This window comes from Carassius gibelio, chromosome B17 (genome assembly GCF_023724105.1).
Source record: "Carassius gibelio isolate Cgi1373 ecotype wild population from Czech Republic chromosome B17, carGib1.2-hapl.c, whole genome shotgun sequence".
Lineage (NCBI taxonomy): Eukaryota > Metazoa > Chordata > Actinopteri > Cypriniformes > Cyprinidae > Carassius > Carassius gibelio.
Genome location: NC_068412.1, coordinates 17,437,678 through 17,456,526, shown reverse-complemented (window position 1 = coordinate 17,456,526; position 18,849 = coordinate 17,437,678). Strand labels below are relative to the sequence as shown.

General features: G+C 37.0%; 3 protein-coding genes across 3 annotated transcripts; all 3 read left to right on the top strand.

Moving 5' to 3' along the window:
- The first annotated feature begins 921 nt into the window (after nt 1-921).
- Nucleotides 922-8,704, top strand: wdr43 (WD repeat domain 43). Its single transcript, XM_052580756.1, has 18 exons — nt 922-1,189; nt 2,093-2,227; nt 2,425-2,546; nt 2,627-2,747; nt 2,834-2,952; nt 3,627-3,729; nt 3,821-3,885; nt 4,423-4,585; nt 4,665-4,751; nt 5,608-5,733; nt 5,875-6,018; nt 6,146-6,232; nt 6,692-6,723; nt 6,823-6,886; nt 7,036-7,149; nt 7,238-7,307; nt 7,681-7,739; nt 7,814-8,704. The coding sequence occupies exons 1-18, from the start codon at nt 989-991 to the stop codon at nt 7,964-7,966; spliced, it is 1,965 nt and encodes a 654-aa protein (XP_052436716.1). The 5' UTR covers nt 922-988; the 3' UTR covers nt 7,967-8,704.
- An 817-nt stretch (nt 8,705-9,521) lies between these two features.
- Nucleotides 9,522-13,342, top strand: gjb10 (gap junction protein beta 10). Its single transcript, XM_052580757.1, has 2 exons — nt 9,522-9,614; nt 10,337-13,342. The coding sequence occupies exon 2, from the start codon at nt 10,381-10,383 to the stop codon at nt 11,176-11,178; it is 798 nt and encodes a 265-aa protein (XP_052436717.1). The 5' UTR covers nt 9,522-9,614; nt 10,337-10,380; the 3' UTR covers nt 11,179-13,342.
- A 2,066-nt stretch (nt 13,343-15,408) lies between these two features.
- On the top strand, nt 15,409-18,611 carry gjb3 (gap junction protein beta 3). The gene is made up of 2 exons (XM_052580805.1): nt 15,409-15,557; nt 16,497-18,611. Exon 2 carries the CDS (start codon nt 16,595-16,597, stop codon nt 17,525-17,527), a length of 933 nt encoding a protein of 310 aa, XP_052436765.1. The 5' UTR covers nt 15,409-15,557; nt 16,497-16,594; the 3' UTR covers nt 17,528-18,611.
- Nucleotides 18,612-18,849: the final 238 nt, after the last annotated feature.

Below are 18,849 nucleotides of genomic sequence, written 5' to 3'. Positions count from 1 at the left end.
TAAATTATTAGTCTAGGGTATTATTGTATTATACAATATTAAAACATAATTAAAAATAACAAATCAAAATATGTAAATCGTTTGCAAAAACAAACTAATGATTGAACTTTTTAAAAATACATTTGTTATATTTAAATAAAATAAATTAGGCTTTTTAAAAGAAAATATGTTATCAGGGATCAGAGTAATAATGAGGGAGTCTTGAAGCATCTTTAAGGTGTGCCAAATAACTTAAACAAGGTTTAATAGACATTAACTTTTATAATACAATTAATAATTGTATTAATTCTGAGAAAGCCAGTGTTAAAACAACAAATGAATTATTTTTTTATATGAAGAGATTTATATTTTTTTAAGTTTTAAATATACACAAAAATATATATGACCCACAGTGGCCTTTGAAGAAATAACAGGTAAAAAAAAGTGCACCCGTTTCCAGTAAATGTTACAGAATTAACATTTTGTGGTAACGTTTTTACTTTAGATTTGCATTTGACAACTTCCATACTTGTTATAGTTTTTTTAGTTATTATTATTATTTTATTCAAGTAACAATATGTTATCAAAACAACAACAACAAAAAAATAATAATAAAAGGAAAAGAAAAAAGGTAGAAAGACAAATTACAACGAACAAAAACAGTTGCCAGGGGGAGGCATATACGCATATATAAAATCAAATACATATACTGTAAAGTTCACAAACTTTAAAAGTTCTTACAGCTTTCTTATTCAGAGAGTATATGATACTGGCAATACATTGTATAACCAAATATAAATTTCAATTTCAAATTCCACTAGAAAACAAACTCGAGCATAAAACTTCCGTATCCATCAGTGATTGGTTAATAACAATAATGGCACGCCCACTGAATCGAGCGCGGCCAATTAGCGTTTCCAATGCGTCTGTGCAGCTGCGCATGCGCCCTGTTCAATTTTCTCTCACACGTGTTTCCCGTGGAGCAGACGGACGCACGCGGAATGGTAAGATGGCGGCAGACGGAGGCCGAGCCGTGCTACCGTGCTCCTTCAGCGCTAAATCACAGCAGTTCCTGGCTCTCTGCGCACAGGACGGGCGACTGCGCATCTGGAACACCGACAGCAAAACTCTGCAACAGGAATACGTGCCTTCCGCGCACCTGAGCGCAGCCTGTACCTGTGTGACATGGGGACCGTGCCGAGCTGTTCAGGTAGCGCACAGTGTTCGGGGGCAGGCGGGGATACGGCCTGGGAACGCAGTGCATCATTCTAGGGGTTACTGGTGGCTTTGGCTCTGCATTTATCCTGAATGTGATCATAAAACTAAACACGGACTGTTTAGGAATATCTATTTTGGATGTTTTAGACCTGTGCTCGTGGAGCGCGCTGCGCACATGTTGCGTGTGGCACATGTTCAGACACAGGCCGCAAGTTCCGCTGATCCAACACTAAATTCATTATTAAAACCTGTAAAATCACTAGACGGATGTAAAAAGTGCGGCTGCATGCGCGTTTTGTGGTTTGTTAACATTGTTATATTCGTTTGTTGGTTGTCGGTGGCTAATAACATAAGTTAGGAACAATAAGTTGATGTGAAGTTAACAAAAAAAAAGTTTTTTATCAAAAATCATGTCAACATGTCTGTAATATGATGCACATTTTTGTAGTTTTATTAATAACCACTTGTATTTATATTTAACTCTACTTTAGAAAACACATGGTCCCGTCATGGCTGCTCAACTCTTACACAACTATAACTTGTTGCTCTTTCGTAAAGTGTCCTTCAAAGTTTAAGCTACAGGCTTTCGATCAGGTTAATATTAATAACAAACAGAACTTCGTTGATTCTGGATAGTGTTGTATAAAGTAGCTAGGGCATAAACAGCTTTGACAAGTCATTCTTCCATAGTTACTAGTAACAGCAAAAATTTGCCTCGGAATTCTTTTCTGTTTTTGAGTATTTTAAAATAGCTCTTGATAAGTGATGTGCATTAAAGTCTTGTTCATGGAAATTACTGACATTTTTTTAAACTGAATAATACATTTTTCATGAATCTGCTGTAGGACTTTAATTGTTTTAAAAGGATACATTTTACTTTATGTGTGTGCTTTAGGAGGTGCCACAGAGGAAGAGGAGGAAATGTGAGGCCGGGTCGGCACCTGAGCGGTCAGATCTGTTGGCTCTGGGCACTGCTGCTGGGTCCGTCCTCATCTACAGTACAGTGAAGGGAGACCTGCATTGCACTCTGGTAAGAATTCATCACCAACAGCTGCTTCTTATGATATTCGACTGATGCAACTCAAAAATTCAAGGGTTTTTAGTTTTTTGCAAAACAGTTTACTTGAAATTGCCAAGCAAACAGACACACATTACCAAGTCACTTCTAAAGTGACTTCCGATAATGCAGGTGAAATTAGGAATGTTAATGATGTCTTAACCTGTCAGGAGGGAGGTCACAGTGGACCGGTGAACAGCGTTCAGTGGCATCCAGAGGACTCTGTGTTATACAGCGGCTCAGATGACACACACATAGCTGAGTGGGACCTGCAGACAGGAAAAGTTCGTTGGTGAGTCTCTGTGTCGGATTTTTCTTCACTTCGTGAAGTTGTTGTATGTGATTTTACAAACATGACATTCTGTTTTTCAGCAAATGGAAGGCAGACAGATCGGCCGTCAGCAGCCTGTGTATAAGTCCAGATGGAAAGCTGCTGCTCTCGGCAGGAATGACCATCAAGATGTGGAACCTGGAGACTAAGGAAGTGTACAGGGTGAGTCTGACCTCTGTGTTTCTGGCCTCAGATAAATGAAAACAGAAAAGTTTCAGATTTAACAATGGGATGTCCCATACTTGTAGAAATTCACAGGTCACTCTACCATGGTAACGACTCTATGCTTCGCTACAACACGACCCCCAGACAGTAATGGGATGTACTTCTTGTCAGGGGCAGCTCATGACAGGCTCCTCAGTGTGTGGTATGTTATACTGTCTTTTTTTAGTTTTAAGTTGCTGAAAGAAATGAATCTATAATGATTATTTATCATTACCGTACACTATATATATATATATATATATATCTCATAAAGGAACCTGAATCAAGTAAATATCAGAAAAGTCTGAATGCTATTTGTCCGTTTTGAGATTATTACGGTCAAAGCATCTCTCTGCTATTTAAATTTTTACTGACAGCTATAATGAATAATAAACAATTTGTGTAATGAATTTTTTTTTATCAGTGTTGTGCAAAATGTCTTCATTTTGGCAAGTTTGTGTAGAACCTATTTTCTAGTTATTGGCTTATGAATTTATATGAAGTATTTTGATGTCAAATTTGCAAAGAAACTTTCTTTAAAATCATATTAACTAGGTTATGAATTTTGTTTGAAATGTTTATTTATAATTATCACTTATCTTTAAAGTATATTTCAACTGCAGTCTTTGTGAGCATACAGTTTTTATATGCGTGTGACTTGTGTATTATATATTCTATTTAGTTTTCATACTACATATTTAGTTTTCCCTTTTCTTTGCCTAATATTTTGAACTCTATTTTTTCTTATTGTAAAACATAATTAGAATTGATTTTAAAAAATGAAATCTGAGAATTGATTAAACTGAAATCTTCTTTGCTACCCCCTGTGTTCACCAGGCAGGTACGGTCTGACGGCAAAGACAAGAACTCTGTGGTGTCTTTTACTCTGACAGATGAACCCCAACACATAGACCTTCAGACATCCAACTCCAAAGATGAGGTCAGGATTTATTGAGCCGGATTGTGCTTCTGCTGTAATTATCAGTCATTGTGGTTTATGGAAATCTGACGCCTGCCTTTGTGTTTCTCAGGCTGTGAGGTTAGCAGTGGTGTGTAAGGACGGTCAGCTTCATCTCTTTGAGCACTTTCTCAATGGGTGAGTTTGTCCATCTTGTATTAATTAGTATGACTTGTTAAATTCTTAGTTCACACACAAAAAAAAATTGTAATTAATTACTCCCCCCTCATGTCGTTCCACACCTATAAGACCTTCATTTGTTTTCAGAACATAAATTGAGATATTTTTGATGAATTCCTAGAGATTTCTGACCCTCCCATAGACAGCAAGGATACTATCACCATCAAGGTCAAGAAAGATAGTAAGGGCTTCATTAAAAAATTAAAAAACTTTTTGTGCAGAAGCAAAAATATTAACTTTCAGTAAAATAATAAAATATCTCCTTGCTACGTTTGTGGATCTTGATTGCGTTAGGATCCTTGTTTAACATGGGAGGGCCAGAGAGCTCTCAAAATTCATCAGAAATATCTCAGTTTGTGTTCTGAAGATGAACGAAGGGTTTGAAGGTGTGGAACAACATGAGGGGGAGTAATTAATGACAGACTTCTCATTTTTGGGTGAGATACCCCTTTAAAACAGCTCAGTGAAGCTCATGTTGATATTTTCCTCTCTCAGGCCGTGTAAGAAGCCGCTGTCCCCAGTGTGTTCCCTGCAGGTGTCCACTGTGAAGGGAGACTCGCCTGTGCCTGTGCCTCTGCTCGCAGCAGCTCTGTGTGCTGACAGACAGAACCTGATGCTGGCATACGGACATCACCTGCAGCCTGTCATGGAGAAAACTGTAAGTTCAGCAGAAACACATTGATTTTACTAGGTTATTCAGTTGATCAGTTATACTGACATGCCGTCTCTTCCCACAGCCTTTTAACACGTCAGAGAGACACGTATGCTTAATCAGAGATGTACATGGCACTCTTTCTCTCTCTGTAGACACGGCTGTCTCCAAGGTAAGACTTCATCTGTATCTTTAATATATACTTTACCTTTTTGATTTATTGAGTATTAGGCACTTGACATTTAGTTTCCAGCAGCATCTATTAAAAGCAGCTTATATTTGTATAATGTGGTTTTGTCACAAATTGTGTGACTACCTAGAATATTTGATATTTCAACACTTCTTTGTGACACTGTTAGAACATTTAAGTAGACAAAAATATAGAAATATGTAGAAAAATGGAAACAAGTTACAGCATGTAAGATATATAATAAAAAACTTAGTGTATATGCACTACTGTTCAAAAGTTTGGGATCAGATAGATTTAAAAGAATAAAGTCTGTTATGTTCACCAATGCTGCATTATTTGTTCAGAAATATAAAATATTTGTGCTATTTTAATGTATTATTAAATGTAATTTATTTCTGTGACCGTAAAGCTGAAATTTCAGTCCTCAGTGTCATGGTCCTTCAGAAATCATTCCGTTTTGCTGATTTAGTGCTCAAGAAACATTTATTTCTTGTTCTCAATGTTGAAAATAGCTGTTCTGCTTAATTTTTTTAACAACAGCATCTTTTGAAATATTACTTTACATTACATTTTATATATATATATATATATATATATATATATATATATATATATATATATATATATATATATATATATATATATTGTAACCATGCCAATGTTTTAGAACTTGTTTAAATTACTGCCACCTTGAAAAAAGTATTAATTTCTTAAATGTTATTGACCCCGAAGTTTTGAATAGTGTGTGTACATATTTAAAAAAAAAAAAAAAAAAGTAAGCCTCAAATCTTGATGTTAAAAATCTGTTCAATGCATTCATTTGCACATCATCTTCTAGGTGAAGACACCGGTTGTTAATAAACAGAGCAAGGTTTTAGTACCAGGACTTCCGGGACACAAAGCACCAATCAAATTAACTCCCAATGAAGCAGAGAAGAGGAAAAAAACGGACAGTACCACAGAGGTAAGACTCAACACTTCCCAACTGAGTACATTAACTTTGTGTAAAGTCATGCTATGATTCCCCCCCCCCCCCCCCATCAATAGTTAAACTAAAGAATTTCTGCAATCGAATACATGCAAAAACTTCTCCATCTTATTGTAGATTTCTATCGAGGAGCGGTTAGAGCAGATTGAGTTGAGTGTCGAAGGCAGGGCTGCTGGGAAAGGCTCATCCTCTCTGCAGACAGACAGTTTTGCTGTACTGCTTGTGCAGGGACTGGAGAGCAATGACGAGCGGATCCTTACCGTAAGTCACACATCTTGCTACAGAATTATGAAATATGATCATCTGTTGAATGTTTGAAGATTATGATATTTAGTGTTCGTCTATGCATGTTGTTAACATTATCATGTAATTTAATTATTCCTAACAGAAAATATTTCAAACCAAAAAAGAAATGTTGATAAAGAACACAGTTGCCCGGTTACCACCTCCGGCTGTCCTGCCATTGCTGGAAGAGGTATTTTGTCATTTTGACATTAAATATGTAGTGTGTGTGTATATTAGCATTCAGAGTTCAGGATCAGTAAGATAATTTTTTTTATTAAATTGACCAAAAGTGACTGTAAAGACATTATATTGTCAATAGTATTTCTGATATATTTAATATAAATTCAGTTCTTTATACTGCTGTGTTTCTAACTATATGCTATTTTCAACTTTTATAAGAAATGTTTCTTGAGCACCAAATCAGCATGATTTGTCAATGATTTGAAACACTTAGTAAAATACTAGTCAAATTCAGCATTGCATGAAAGGAATAAATTACAATTGTATCAGTTTTTTTTTTGTGTGTGTGCGTGTTTGATAAATTCAGCCTTGGTGAGCATAAGTCTTTCAAAACCTTGCTGACCCCAGAACTTTGAATGGCATTTTAATTTTAATTAAAAAATGTATAATTTTTGGGTTGTTTTCGTAGCTGTCCAGAAGGCTGCAGGGGCATCCATTTGCGTAAGTATTTTTCACTTCTGTTGGTTTTTGATACTTTTAATGTTTAAATATTTTAAAGGCATTAAACCTTTTGTAACATGATTGTTTTTCTCTGTGCAGGGCTCTGCTTATAGTTCAGTGGTTTAAGGCTGTACTTACACAGCACACATCATACTTATCCTCGGTAAGTCTGTGTGCATCTTTAACACACACACACACACACACACATAATCAAGCTCTTAATGTTGTGACAGTGCATCTTTAGTCTTGAATCCACATTAGATCTTTATTTTAGGGTTCCTCATTCGATCTCTTCATCTTGTTTCCCCACAGCTGCCGGATCTAGTGTCTCAGTTGGGCTCAATCTACCATATGATTGAGAGCAGGGTGAAGTTGTATCAGCAGCTCACCCGACTCCATGGCAAATTGTACCTGCTCATGACACAGGTGAGCTGCTCAAACGCAAACAACTAGAACAGATCACTGCTTTGATTTTTCGGTGTGCTCATTTCCTTGTTTTTTTTTTCTCTTCTAGGTGGCGACAAACAACAGTGCTGTGAAAGTTGGTAATATTTCTCACAAAGCACAGCTGGTTTATGAAGAAGGTAAAGAACTGACTTTAATTAGTATATATGTATATGTATATATGTGTGTGTGTGTGTGTGTGTGTGTATATATATATATATATATATATATATATATATATATATATATATATATATATATATATATATATATATATATATATATATATATATATATATATAATTTTTTTTTTTTTTACTAACCAGCACCAATTATTGCTGCAAAATACACAAATGTAATGAACTAAAGACATTTTACTGTTCTGTATGTGAACTATTTATCTCGTCTAACCTTTATCTTTCATTAATTGACCTGTTTTTGAACTAATTTCCTCATCGTCTTAAATGCTGACGTGGCAAAAAATAAATGAATAAATTCTTTGTTTTTCTACAGAGTCTTCAGATGAGGAGGAAGGGTCAGGAGATGAAGGGCGTCCTGAAGATGACTCGGATGTAAGAGATCCTCTCAGTTCTTGTCTATATAATGTGGAGTTATGGGGTTGTTCTCATGTTGATTGTCTCTTCAGAACTGGGAGGAGGATGAGGCAGCAATGGAAGTGACGGAAGACAAAAAGAACCACAAAGACGAGGAGGACGATGAAGAGGAAGATATGAATGATGAATCTAAAGCCAATGGTGATTCAGATCTGGACCCTGAAAATGAGAGTGAGGAAGAATAAAACCCAATCTGGCCGCAGGATAAAAAATAAGGACTCTTTATATATGATTTCATTTTATTTTTCATTTTGTTGAATTTTATTGTAACAAAACAAAAGTTTATGTTTTATAGAATTTTGATAACCTTTGCGGCCTGGACTTTTTCGGAACAGTCATAAGGGTGTGTGACCCTTGACCCAGACTGAGAGCTAGTGCGGAAAGCACACACCCGCGTTTGAGGTCCATTCGAGTCACTTTCCTTTGACTTGAAACTGCCTCTGTGTTGTCAACCAGCTTCTATATGATTCTGTGGGATTGATTCCCAAACCCAACCCCCCTGCGCCCGATTGCATCCATAATCCGGCGTCCGACATCCCTGAGGTCTGAGCATATGACAATATCATGATCATGCCCTTCAGCACTGTCCTCTGATCACAACTTTAATTTATGTTGTCATTACTCTCTGTCGCAGTCATTTCTCATGTTTGATACCGTGTCCTGTGTGTGTGATTTTCAGATGAGGGTACCTTTTTTTTTTTTTTTTTTTTAAACACCCTCTGCAGTCATGACCCGGTTCTCGGTCTTGAGAACAGAAAATGTGAACCTCTCCCAGTACAACATGAATCTTAAAACACAGTCCCAGAGGCGTATATGTTTAATTATACAGTGGTTGCGGTGAGCGGCAACCAAAACTTTTCATGCAAACAATATATCAGCGACTGTTGTACAGTTTAAATGAAATAAATACTGTTTTGTTCTCATCTCTTGTTTGGATTCACACTTTAATATTTTCTTTCCTGGCTTTCAATATCAGAACATTAAGTCAAAATGGATATCAGCCATATGCAAACCAGCCATAGCAAACAACAAAAATCTGTGCTGACTGAATACATTTAGTATCTTCTACAGTTAGATACTAAAAAAAACATAAATCACCCTTTCTCCATACTTGATTTTTAAAGTAGTGTTTATTTAACTGAAAAATATTTGAAGATTATTTTTAAATCTATTTTGCTACTAGAACTATTTCCCTTAATGTTGAAATACTGTATAAAATACAAACTAACACTGCACAATGTACTGGGAATGTTTTCTGTCAGGACATTATCCATAAATATTATGAACATTTCTGTTAACCCTAAAGCACAACCCAATGCAGTTCAAAATACAAGTAAAACACACGGGGGAAAATACATGAGGGGAAACTACTGCTTATTGTGCTGTATTTGTAACATTTATTTTTAGTGTAGATTCAGATAACTTTTCAAATAGTTAAAACTGATCAACTGAACTATATTGCAATAGAAAGATGACTTCTCTCTCTATGATTGACTAAACAATTTCATCAGATAGAAATTGATGTTTGTCGTTTTCTAAATGCGTAACCAAAGGTTGTGTAAATGTATTGATTATAAATACAAGGACTAAATGGGTTAATAATAGTTTTTAATAAGCACAACTTTGCTGTAGTGTTCAGCTCAAAGCAGAACTGCTGCTCTCCTGTAGGTGGCGTCCAAGCGTCTCTTATGAGTTTGTCCAGCAGGTGGCGTCGCTGTGTTCAGTTCATCACACGTGTCAGTTGTGTTTAACGCCCGCAGTTCACCAAACTGCAACAAACGAGACAATCACGGCGTTCCGATCTCACTGTAGACAACTGCGAGTTCTCGGACTGTAAGTATACTCTAAATAATCTTACGTTTGCTTGTTCGACGAATACATTTAGTACAAATATATAGATTATGTTTTACTTTCCGTAAGTGTTTTTTAAGCTTAGTAACTGACAGTTTAAAATGCTCGGGAATTAGTAAAACATCGTTATAAAATATGCTTCTAAATATATTTAATCCGTTTGACATCATTCCTAAAAAAAATATTTTTATTATTATTATAATATTTTTTTAACCAGAACAACTTGGCTGAATGTGGAAACTTTAACACAAGGGTTGTTTTTATGTTTGATTCTAAATCGTCTTCTTTGATCTAGACCTAAATAATGTTTGTTCATAGCTACTTATATCTTTTGAAAACTGATAAAATATGCAAAGTTACGTAAACTTTAACCAAAATGCTTAATTATACATCCCTCATTGAAATGTATTTAGTAAAATAATATGTAATTGAATGTGTGTATCACTAACGATTTTAAAACACTTTGTACGTAATGGTTGTAAATATATTAAGGCACTGCATGTTGTAAGATAGACTGAAAATTGTATACATTTTATAACAGTGGTCCCTTCTCCATCTTTCTAAAGGGATAAAGATTAATAAAACTTTGAAGCATCACAGAAGTGTGTAGTTGAACTGTATAACAGAAACTACCCAAAGATTTTTTATGTAACTTTAAGTTTCTTTTGTCTCTCTCTTTGTCTCTCTGCTCCCCTCCCTATCAGGTGAGAGGTGTTCAGGTGTGATAACCTGAGTGTTCACGGGTGCCATGAATTGGGCTTTTCTTCAGGGTCTCCTGAGTGGGGTCAACAAGTACTCCACCGCATTCGGCCGTGTCTGGCTGTCCATAGTCTTCCTGTTCAGGGTCATGGTCTTCGTCGTAGCTGCGGAGAAGGTATGGGGTGACGAGCAGAAAGACTTTGCATGTAACACTGCTCAGCCTGGCTGCCATAACGTTTGCTACGACCACTTCTTCCCGGTGTCCCACATACGTCTGTGGGCTCTGCAGCTCATCTTCGTCACCTGTCCATCGTTCCTCGTGGTGCTGCATGTGGCCTATCGTGAGGAGCGTGAACGGAAGCATCGTATCAAATTCGGCGAGGGCTGTCAGCGGTTGTATGCCAACACCGGGAAGAAACGCGGTGGTCTTTGGTGGACGTACGTCCTCTCGCTGGTTTTTAAAATGGGAGTGGATGCGACCTTTGTGTATCTCCTGTATCACATCTATGAGGGCTATGACTTCCCCACCCTGGTGAAGTGTTCTGAGAGTCCCTGCCCTAATGTGGTGGATTGCTTCATCTCGCGGCCCACAGAGAAGCGTATCTTCACCATCTTCATGGTGGTGACAAGTGTGGTGTGCATCCTGCTCTCCCTCTGCGAAATCCTCTACCTGGTGGGCAAACGCTGCTTTGAATGTATTCACAGGATGCGGGGCTCACGGCAGATAAACAAGGCAAGGTCCATCGCTAACATGAGGAGCTCAAATACTCATTTAGATTCAAACAGCAAGAAACTGGCATGCACCAGCCAGCCAGCGCCAGCATACAGTACGGTCATCTCATCTTAAAAAACATGAGCTTGGAAAATACTTCCACTCAGAGTGGGACTCGGAGAGATGGAAAATTTTCCTCATGTTCATTCACCACGATGTGAACTCAAACATGACCAACTCAGTGGACGGTTGGCAGTAGAGGAAGCAGCTTGTATGCTAACCCTATATCCACTGGATCTTTTTGCTGGAAAGTTGTGGCCTGATAAACAACATTGTATATTTGAAAAGTTTTTAGGGGTCAGAATGCCAACATCCAGGATGATGCAGTCTTTAGTTTGACTAAACCAAGTCTCCTCAGGGATTTGGGTGTGGTGTGGCTTCTTTTAGGGCAGTGGTTTTCAAACTTGTACTGCGAGCACCTCCAGCACTACATTTTATGTGTCTCCATTTTCTATCACACATGATTCAACTCTTCAGCTCATTTGTAGAGACTGGCAAGACCTGAAATGGGGAAGTCGTGGCCTAATGGTTAGAGAGTTTGACTCCCAACCCAAATGTTGTGGGTTCGAGTCTCTGACTGGCAATAACAAGACTTATGTGCCCTTGAGCTAGGCACTGGCCCCCAACTGCTCCCCGGCGCTGCAGCATAAATGGCTGCCCACTGCCTTGGGTGTGTGTTCACTGCTGTGTGTGTGTGTGTGTGTGTGCGTGCACTTTGGATGGGTTAAATGCAGAGCACGAATTGTTAGCATGGGAGACCATACTTGGCTGTATTATTCACTTTAAATGGGTGTGTCAGATATAAGGAGACATACACAAATGGTGATTGGGGTGCTTGCAGGACCGGTTTGAAAACCACTGTGTTAAGCCAAGACCCAGAACACCAACACCAACGGACACTTTAAACTAAACAAATACAAAACAGATCGTATAAGCACAGGTAATTAGAAATAATTACTAATTATTACATAGTTGTGCACAAGCAAAACGTGATCACTCTTTGCTTCACATTTTTATACTTCATTTTTTAGAAGAAACCAAAGGTAGTATAATTAATTGATGGAAGAATCTATTATCTATAGAAGCCTGTTTTTAACTCTGGGTAAATACACTGAGCAATTGGGACCTTATAACTCACAATGTGACTTAAAAAAAAATAGTTCACACAAAAATGAAAATTCTGTCATCATTTACTCATCCTCAAGTCTTTCCAAACCTGTAAACTTTCTTTTCATATTCTGAATAATGTTTCAACAGTTTTTGTCCACCCAGTGAAAGTCATTGGGGGGCAAAACAACACTGATGACTTTCACGGTATACGTGGACTTTCACAGGTTTGCACTGATGTTAGAGTGAGCAAATGATGAAAGAATTTTTTTTTTTTCCGGTAAATTGTCCATTTAATTTTCAAAATTGTGACTCACAATGTGACTTTTTATGGTGCAGTGTGACACATCTTGTTGCTGCAACCCTGCAATGAGACTATGTTTCATATAGCTTTAGTTCTCGTTGAATTAAACTTTATCTGACAATCAATTTTTATTATTTCGCTGAAGTGGAAACAGGCTTCCATAGTGGAAAATAAATTATGCTTTTAAAATGATATCTTTCCTTTGGATGTGAAAACATGATGCAAAGATACATCACACAAAGATTCTATATTTTTTCTCCATATATTTAAGTCAATGCTGTTAAAATCAACACATTTTTACAAACAGGCTCCCCAAATCCACCTAGATAGTGAACCCTAATTTATACTTCAATTTGAATGTAAATTGAAATTTGTTTGTTTACAACTTTGTACAAAAGAGATTGTACTGTATTTAATTTTTTTTATTACTATTCAATATTTTGTCATCATTTTTGCTGAGTTACTGTTTTGTATATTAGCTGGTGTGTGTGTATATGTGTGTGTGTGTGTTTTTGTGCTAATGTGTACTTAAACTTTGGTGCTCCAATCTAATGTCTTCCAAGAATTTGCAGTATTTAAAACATCAAGAACTTATTGATAAATGCTCAACACTGCCAGATGATCAAATTCAAATAAGGCAATTTTGCCACTGTGTGTGTGTATGAGAGTTTTACATTCACTGATAAACATATCCAGAAAAGTAAACATCCTCCGAGGATAGAAATCCTCTGTTTGTACGCTAACCTTTCAGCATTCTTTCCTAATTACTGTGTTTAGAGTTGTTTACATTTTGAGATACATTAAAATCTGCTTTTTATTTTCGTACAATCTGCTGCTCGTTTCAATCAGTGATGTCTGTTAAAATCAGGATGCAGATGAAAACTGTTAGTTATGAAACCATTTGTTCTGCATGTTATTGTAGAACAAGAAAATGACAAGAATGAAAATAGCAAAGATAAACATTATGTGCTTTGTCAGCATGACATTTTATATGGATTCACACCAAGTTTGAAAAAATGCAAGAAAAAATGGAAAAACAAAGGTTCTTATTGAATTTTTGAATGCTTTTCAGTAAAAAAAAATCAACATACACATATGTGTGTGTGTGTATATATATATATATATATATATATATATATATATATATATATATATATATATACACTCTTAATTTATAACAATGGTTATGTTGGGGCATTAGGCCAATCCTGTCTATACATTTTCAGATTCCTGTTGCACTGTGGAATAATAAACCACTTTTCTTAAACTAACCCTTGGGCTGCTTTGCAACTGGATTGTATTTCAGGTTCTTGTCTGGATTGTATTTCTGTTGCACTATTCAGTCTTCACTCTTTTCAGTAAAAAAAAAGCGCCCCAAGACAACAAAAACATCCCTCCCTGTTTCGTGATCAAAGGTTTTGCCTGTCTCTCTGTATCGTGATATCTCCATAACCTCTGTGCAGTAAAAGGAAGGGTAGATGCAGTTAATTCGTGTTGAAGCAGGTTTTGTGAGTCACATCTACATTCCTAAGGCATGGAAACCGATCTGACGAGTAGTACCCTTTCCTTTTCTTCCACAACCAACATTCCACACCCTCTTCATTGTTTTTTTACTTCCTCTCTCTCTCTTTTCATCATCGTTAACTTTGCTTTAATCCATAAATATCAACATCTACAATTCCTAACCATATGTACTGTATAGGCACTTTGTTTAAAAATCTATCGCAAAAGTTTGATTGATTGAAGATTGAAGTTAACCATTCCCCCACATAAACAAGTGTAGACCAGTTAAAAAAAACAACAACAACAACTTTACAACAGACCTGCCCGATCTGGTTCAGTGTTTCTTCCACAATGTTTCATAATGTTTCCTCTTGCTGAAAAAACAAGTTCAGACAGTACACATACCCTGAATAGTTTAAAGCATGAGTTCCTGTAAGACTTTAAAAACACACTGAGAGGAAGACTGGTGATCCTCATGACAACATTATAGAGAGAAAATTATAAAACCACAGCTCTTTTAATGCCTGATTCAGAGAATGAATCATCCTGCAGATGTTTTGGCAGTGAGTCATAGGACTTCACACGTGTGACCGACAATTTCTGAAGCTTTGATGAGAAAGAACCACAGAGACTTTTCCTCTGGAAAACTTTACTTCTGGGATACTTGGAATCAAACCGAATATCTTTAGAATTACCAGCACAAATCATTAACCATTAGATTCCCATAACTAAAACTGATGCACATAATCAAGCTGACATAGATTCATATCCACACCAAAGAGCTTATAACAAGGATTTCCTGCATCCCAGAACTAATCCACGAGTTACTGGGAACACATTAACTTTAATTACACAAAATAATTAGTACCGGATTCTTGGCACAACACTAAAGGCTAAAGCACAGAGACCCACAACAAGTTTCTAAGCAACAAAAACATTTCTAAAGCTGTTGTTAAGGACAAGGTGTGGTCTTTTTTACGTGACTATGGAGTGCAGACTTTCAAGGACAAGTCTGAACATGGAGAAGCCGCCTGCAGACGTTGGCAACACCACAGACCACTAACACACAGTGTATACTTGACAGAGCTGTCCAAACAAAGGAGTCTTATTTATTGTACAACAAGATGGAGAATGTAACTAGGCTGCACAGGCAAGGGTTTACTATTTTGTTGCAAAGACAATGCAGTACAATAATATTAACATTATACTAAAAACTTTTATGGAGTCACATTACAATAATTTTACACAGTAACTTTACAAACCAAACAGTCCTCTGTTCCCTACACTGGGCATTTTAGACAATACACAGAAAAGCATGATAATTTTGAGAGAGCTTTTTACATACAAATATGTATTTTGTTAGCTTGCTATCTTAAAGTTCGGGGTTTATGGCCAAGCTGTCCTCTAGTCTGGAGACTGAACTCCACCCTCACTGAGGCGTGTTACCAAACCAGATCCACAGAGAAACCCAACTTCAGAGAAACTATTTACGGAAAAGAGATTAACACCGCTCATTTACAAGAGAAAAGATACATACAAAGTAAGTAATAAACATTGTTTTGTACAATTTTAGAAGCGATTCACATTCACATTCGCGCTATAGAAATGTTTACATGAGAACATCCTTGTTTCCGTTCACTTTGAGCTGTCATTTCTACTCGATCGAATCGATTTTTCTGATAAGTATTTAAAGGCAAGTGGTTGAACTTTTTAAAAGTATATCCTGAGGTAGCAAACTTGCGGGTTGTTTTTAAATGTGAAATATATATTTAGTTGCGATTTTATGCGCTGTTTAATATGGTACATTATTACAAATATGCCTGTTTTTACAAAAGAAATCGAAATATTTGATAATTACAGTGCTGGAGAACAACTTAACTGTCACTGGCAATTAAAAACGACAACCGCCGATGGACAAAGAAATTGAAGACAAAGTAGCGAGAAAGAGAGAGGCACTGGTTGACACTGTAGTTTACACAAAACAGCAGGACTCAGACGTAGATACTAATAATAAATAATAATAATATGGAGGATGTGTATTAAAGGTAAAGCTCTAAAACTTATATAAAAATTATAGAGCAATTATTATTATTGCCTTTTCTGATGATGGAGATGATGAATGGTGTGATGGCCTATCTTACAATTAGCAATTTATTATTTAAGCATACACCATTCTAAAGCATTTAAAGGTATAGTTTACACTCAACTAAATAAAATTGTCATCCTTCACACACCTTCATGTCCATCTAAATCTGTTTGATTTGATTAGCTTCAAAATAAAATAAAAGAAACCATGAATTTATTATAAAAGTGATCCATATGACTATTATATACTTCAAGTCTTCTGAATTCAGGCGATTGTATTCTGTGACTAACAGAAAGAAAATTAAGTAATTATTAACTTTAATCCTCAAAAATAAAAACTTATAGAAGTTGTTTGGAATGAGTTCCATCATTGTGATTTTTTTTTCTGCTTCAGTTTTTTTCCATCTTCAGGCTGCCGTATTCTTCATCAGACATATTCAGTGTTAAAGAGGATCAGAGGACACCAAGTGTGACTTGGCCTTGCTCTGAGCCATGGACTGGAAGACTTTTCAAGCCCTGCTCAGCGGGGTGAATAAATACTCCACTGCATTTGGCCGGATCTGGCTCTCAGTGGTTTTTGTGTTCAGGGTGATGGTTTACGTTGTAGCGGCTGAGAGAGTTTGGGGCGATGAGCAGAAAGACTTTGACTGCAACACCAAGCAGCCGGGCTGCGCAAACGTCTGCTATGACTACTTCTTCCCCATTTCCCACATCCGACTGTGGGCCCTGCAGCTCATCTTCGTCACCTGTCCATCGCTGATGGTGGTCATGCACGTGAAGTACCGGGACGAGCGCGAACGCAAGTTCCGAGAGAAGCACGGCGAAAAAGCCAAGCTCTATGACAACACAGGGAAGAAACACGGTGGACTGTGGTGGACGTACCTGATCAGCCTTTTTGTCAAGACCGGCATCGAGATCACCTTCCTGTACATCCTCCATCACATTTATGACAGTTTCTACCTGCCACGGCTGGTGAAGTGTGAGGTCCAGCCATGTCCCAACGTTGTGGACTGTTACATTGGACGACCCACAGAGAAAAGAGTCTTCACCTACTTCATGGTTGGAGCTTCAGCCCTTTGCATAGTGCTCAGTGTCTGTGAGATCATCTACCTGATCTCAAAACGTGTCATTCGATGTGCCAACAAGTGTAAGAGGCACCAAAGAAGCAGCACACCGCTTAATGGACGATACCAAGACGAGGACAGCAACTGCACCATTCCCTTGCATGAATTGGGCAGAAAATCCGAGTTTAAATCTGAGTCTAAACCAGACTTTAAGCCTGAGTATAAACCTGGGACTAAACCACAGTTTAAATCTGAGCTCAAGCCAACATTTAAGCCAGCCTATAGATCGAGTGGAGACATGATAGCTTCTGCTCCAAACCTCTCAGTTCCCATGTACAAGATGCAGTCTGATATAATTTGAAGAATGTTTCCACGTTTCATTCTCCATCAAGTATTTACAGAGGGATCGGGGGACATAAAACAAGCTTTGAATATCTGAACAGTCTCAAAGTAGTTCATCGTCCATCAAGACATATAAAACTGCCGATCTAGTGGGTGTTTGTTATTTGGCAGATGGTTTGTGACATTCTGTATGCCAGATTTCAGAAACTTTTTCCTGGGAAACAGTAGGGATTAAGTGTCTTGATTAATGGAGCAGTGGAGATCAATCAGGATTGTGATGTCACTGGAACCTGGGTCCAAACCTGGAGTCTTTTGATTAAGAGCCTAGTTCCTTCAGGCTTCAACTCCAGCTCAAAGTACCAGCCATGATCCTAAGAATTAATGGGGACTGAATGCATTGCTCTCTCATACATTTCTTAAAAAGAACAAAGGTGAAAACCCATGAAAAAGCTAAAGAGTGATCAAGTAACCAAGAATGCATTCATGGAGAACACACCTTGCATACAAAACCCACTTCAAGCTTCACAAGCACACTAAAAGATAGGAGGAAGAGTGGAGTTCATTGTATGTTAGAAGACGTCATAAATGCCTCATGGGTGTCATTGTTTACGCTGTCTCATTTCTCAATGTCCTGGTATTTGTTACAAAGATCAGAACACATTTTTAAAGTTGAAGCTGTTTCAACTTTGAGTTTCATAGAGATCATAGTGGATGTTTATATGCAAACACAGCCAAACTCTATCTGGACTTAAATTCTTATACTGGAAAAATGAGAGGTATATAGAATATATGTCCATAAGGGCAATCAGGGTATTTTTGTTTTCCATTATTTGTGGTAACTTTACTGTAGACTGTGGACAAACCTCATCTGATCTACACTTGGCAACCATTTGCACGGGTCTGTCTCATTATACTGCACACCCTGACTTTGTATCAAAAATTAATCTACACACTGACAAATTACCTTGTGAATTTCTTTCATGATTTTCATAAAATTGTCAGAATGGAGTTCTTTTTTTGTATGTAATATAATATTAAACTTTTTTTACAAGCTTTTAAAGTTTATTCATTCTGATACTGTACAAATAAAGTAAAAAATTAAACATTTTGTTACATTTTTAAAGATCATCGTGATGTGAAAAAGGAATAGCTTAAATTATGAACAGATTTAAATCAAAGAGGAAACAGATTTAAGGAAGTGGATAAACAAATTAACTTTGAGAACATGGAACATGTTCCACCTTCTCAAAATGAATTTGTTTATCCACTTCCTTAAATTTGTATTCTCTTTTATTCATTATTCACTATCATTTGTCGGAAATTGTGGAATACTGATCAATT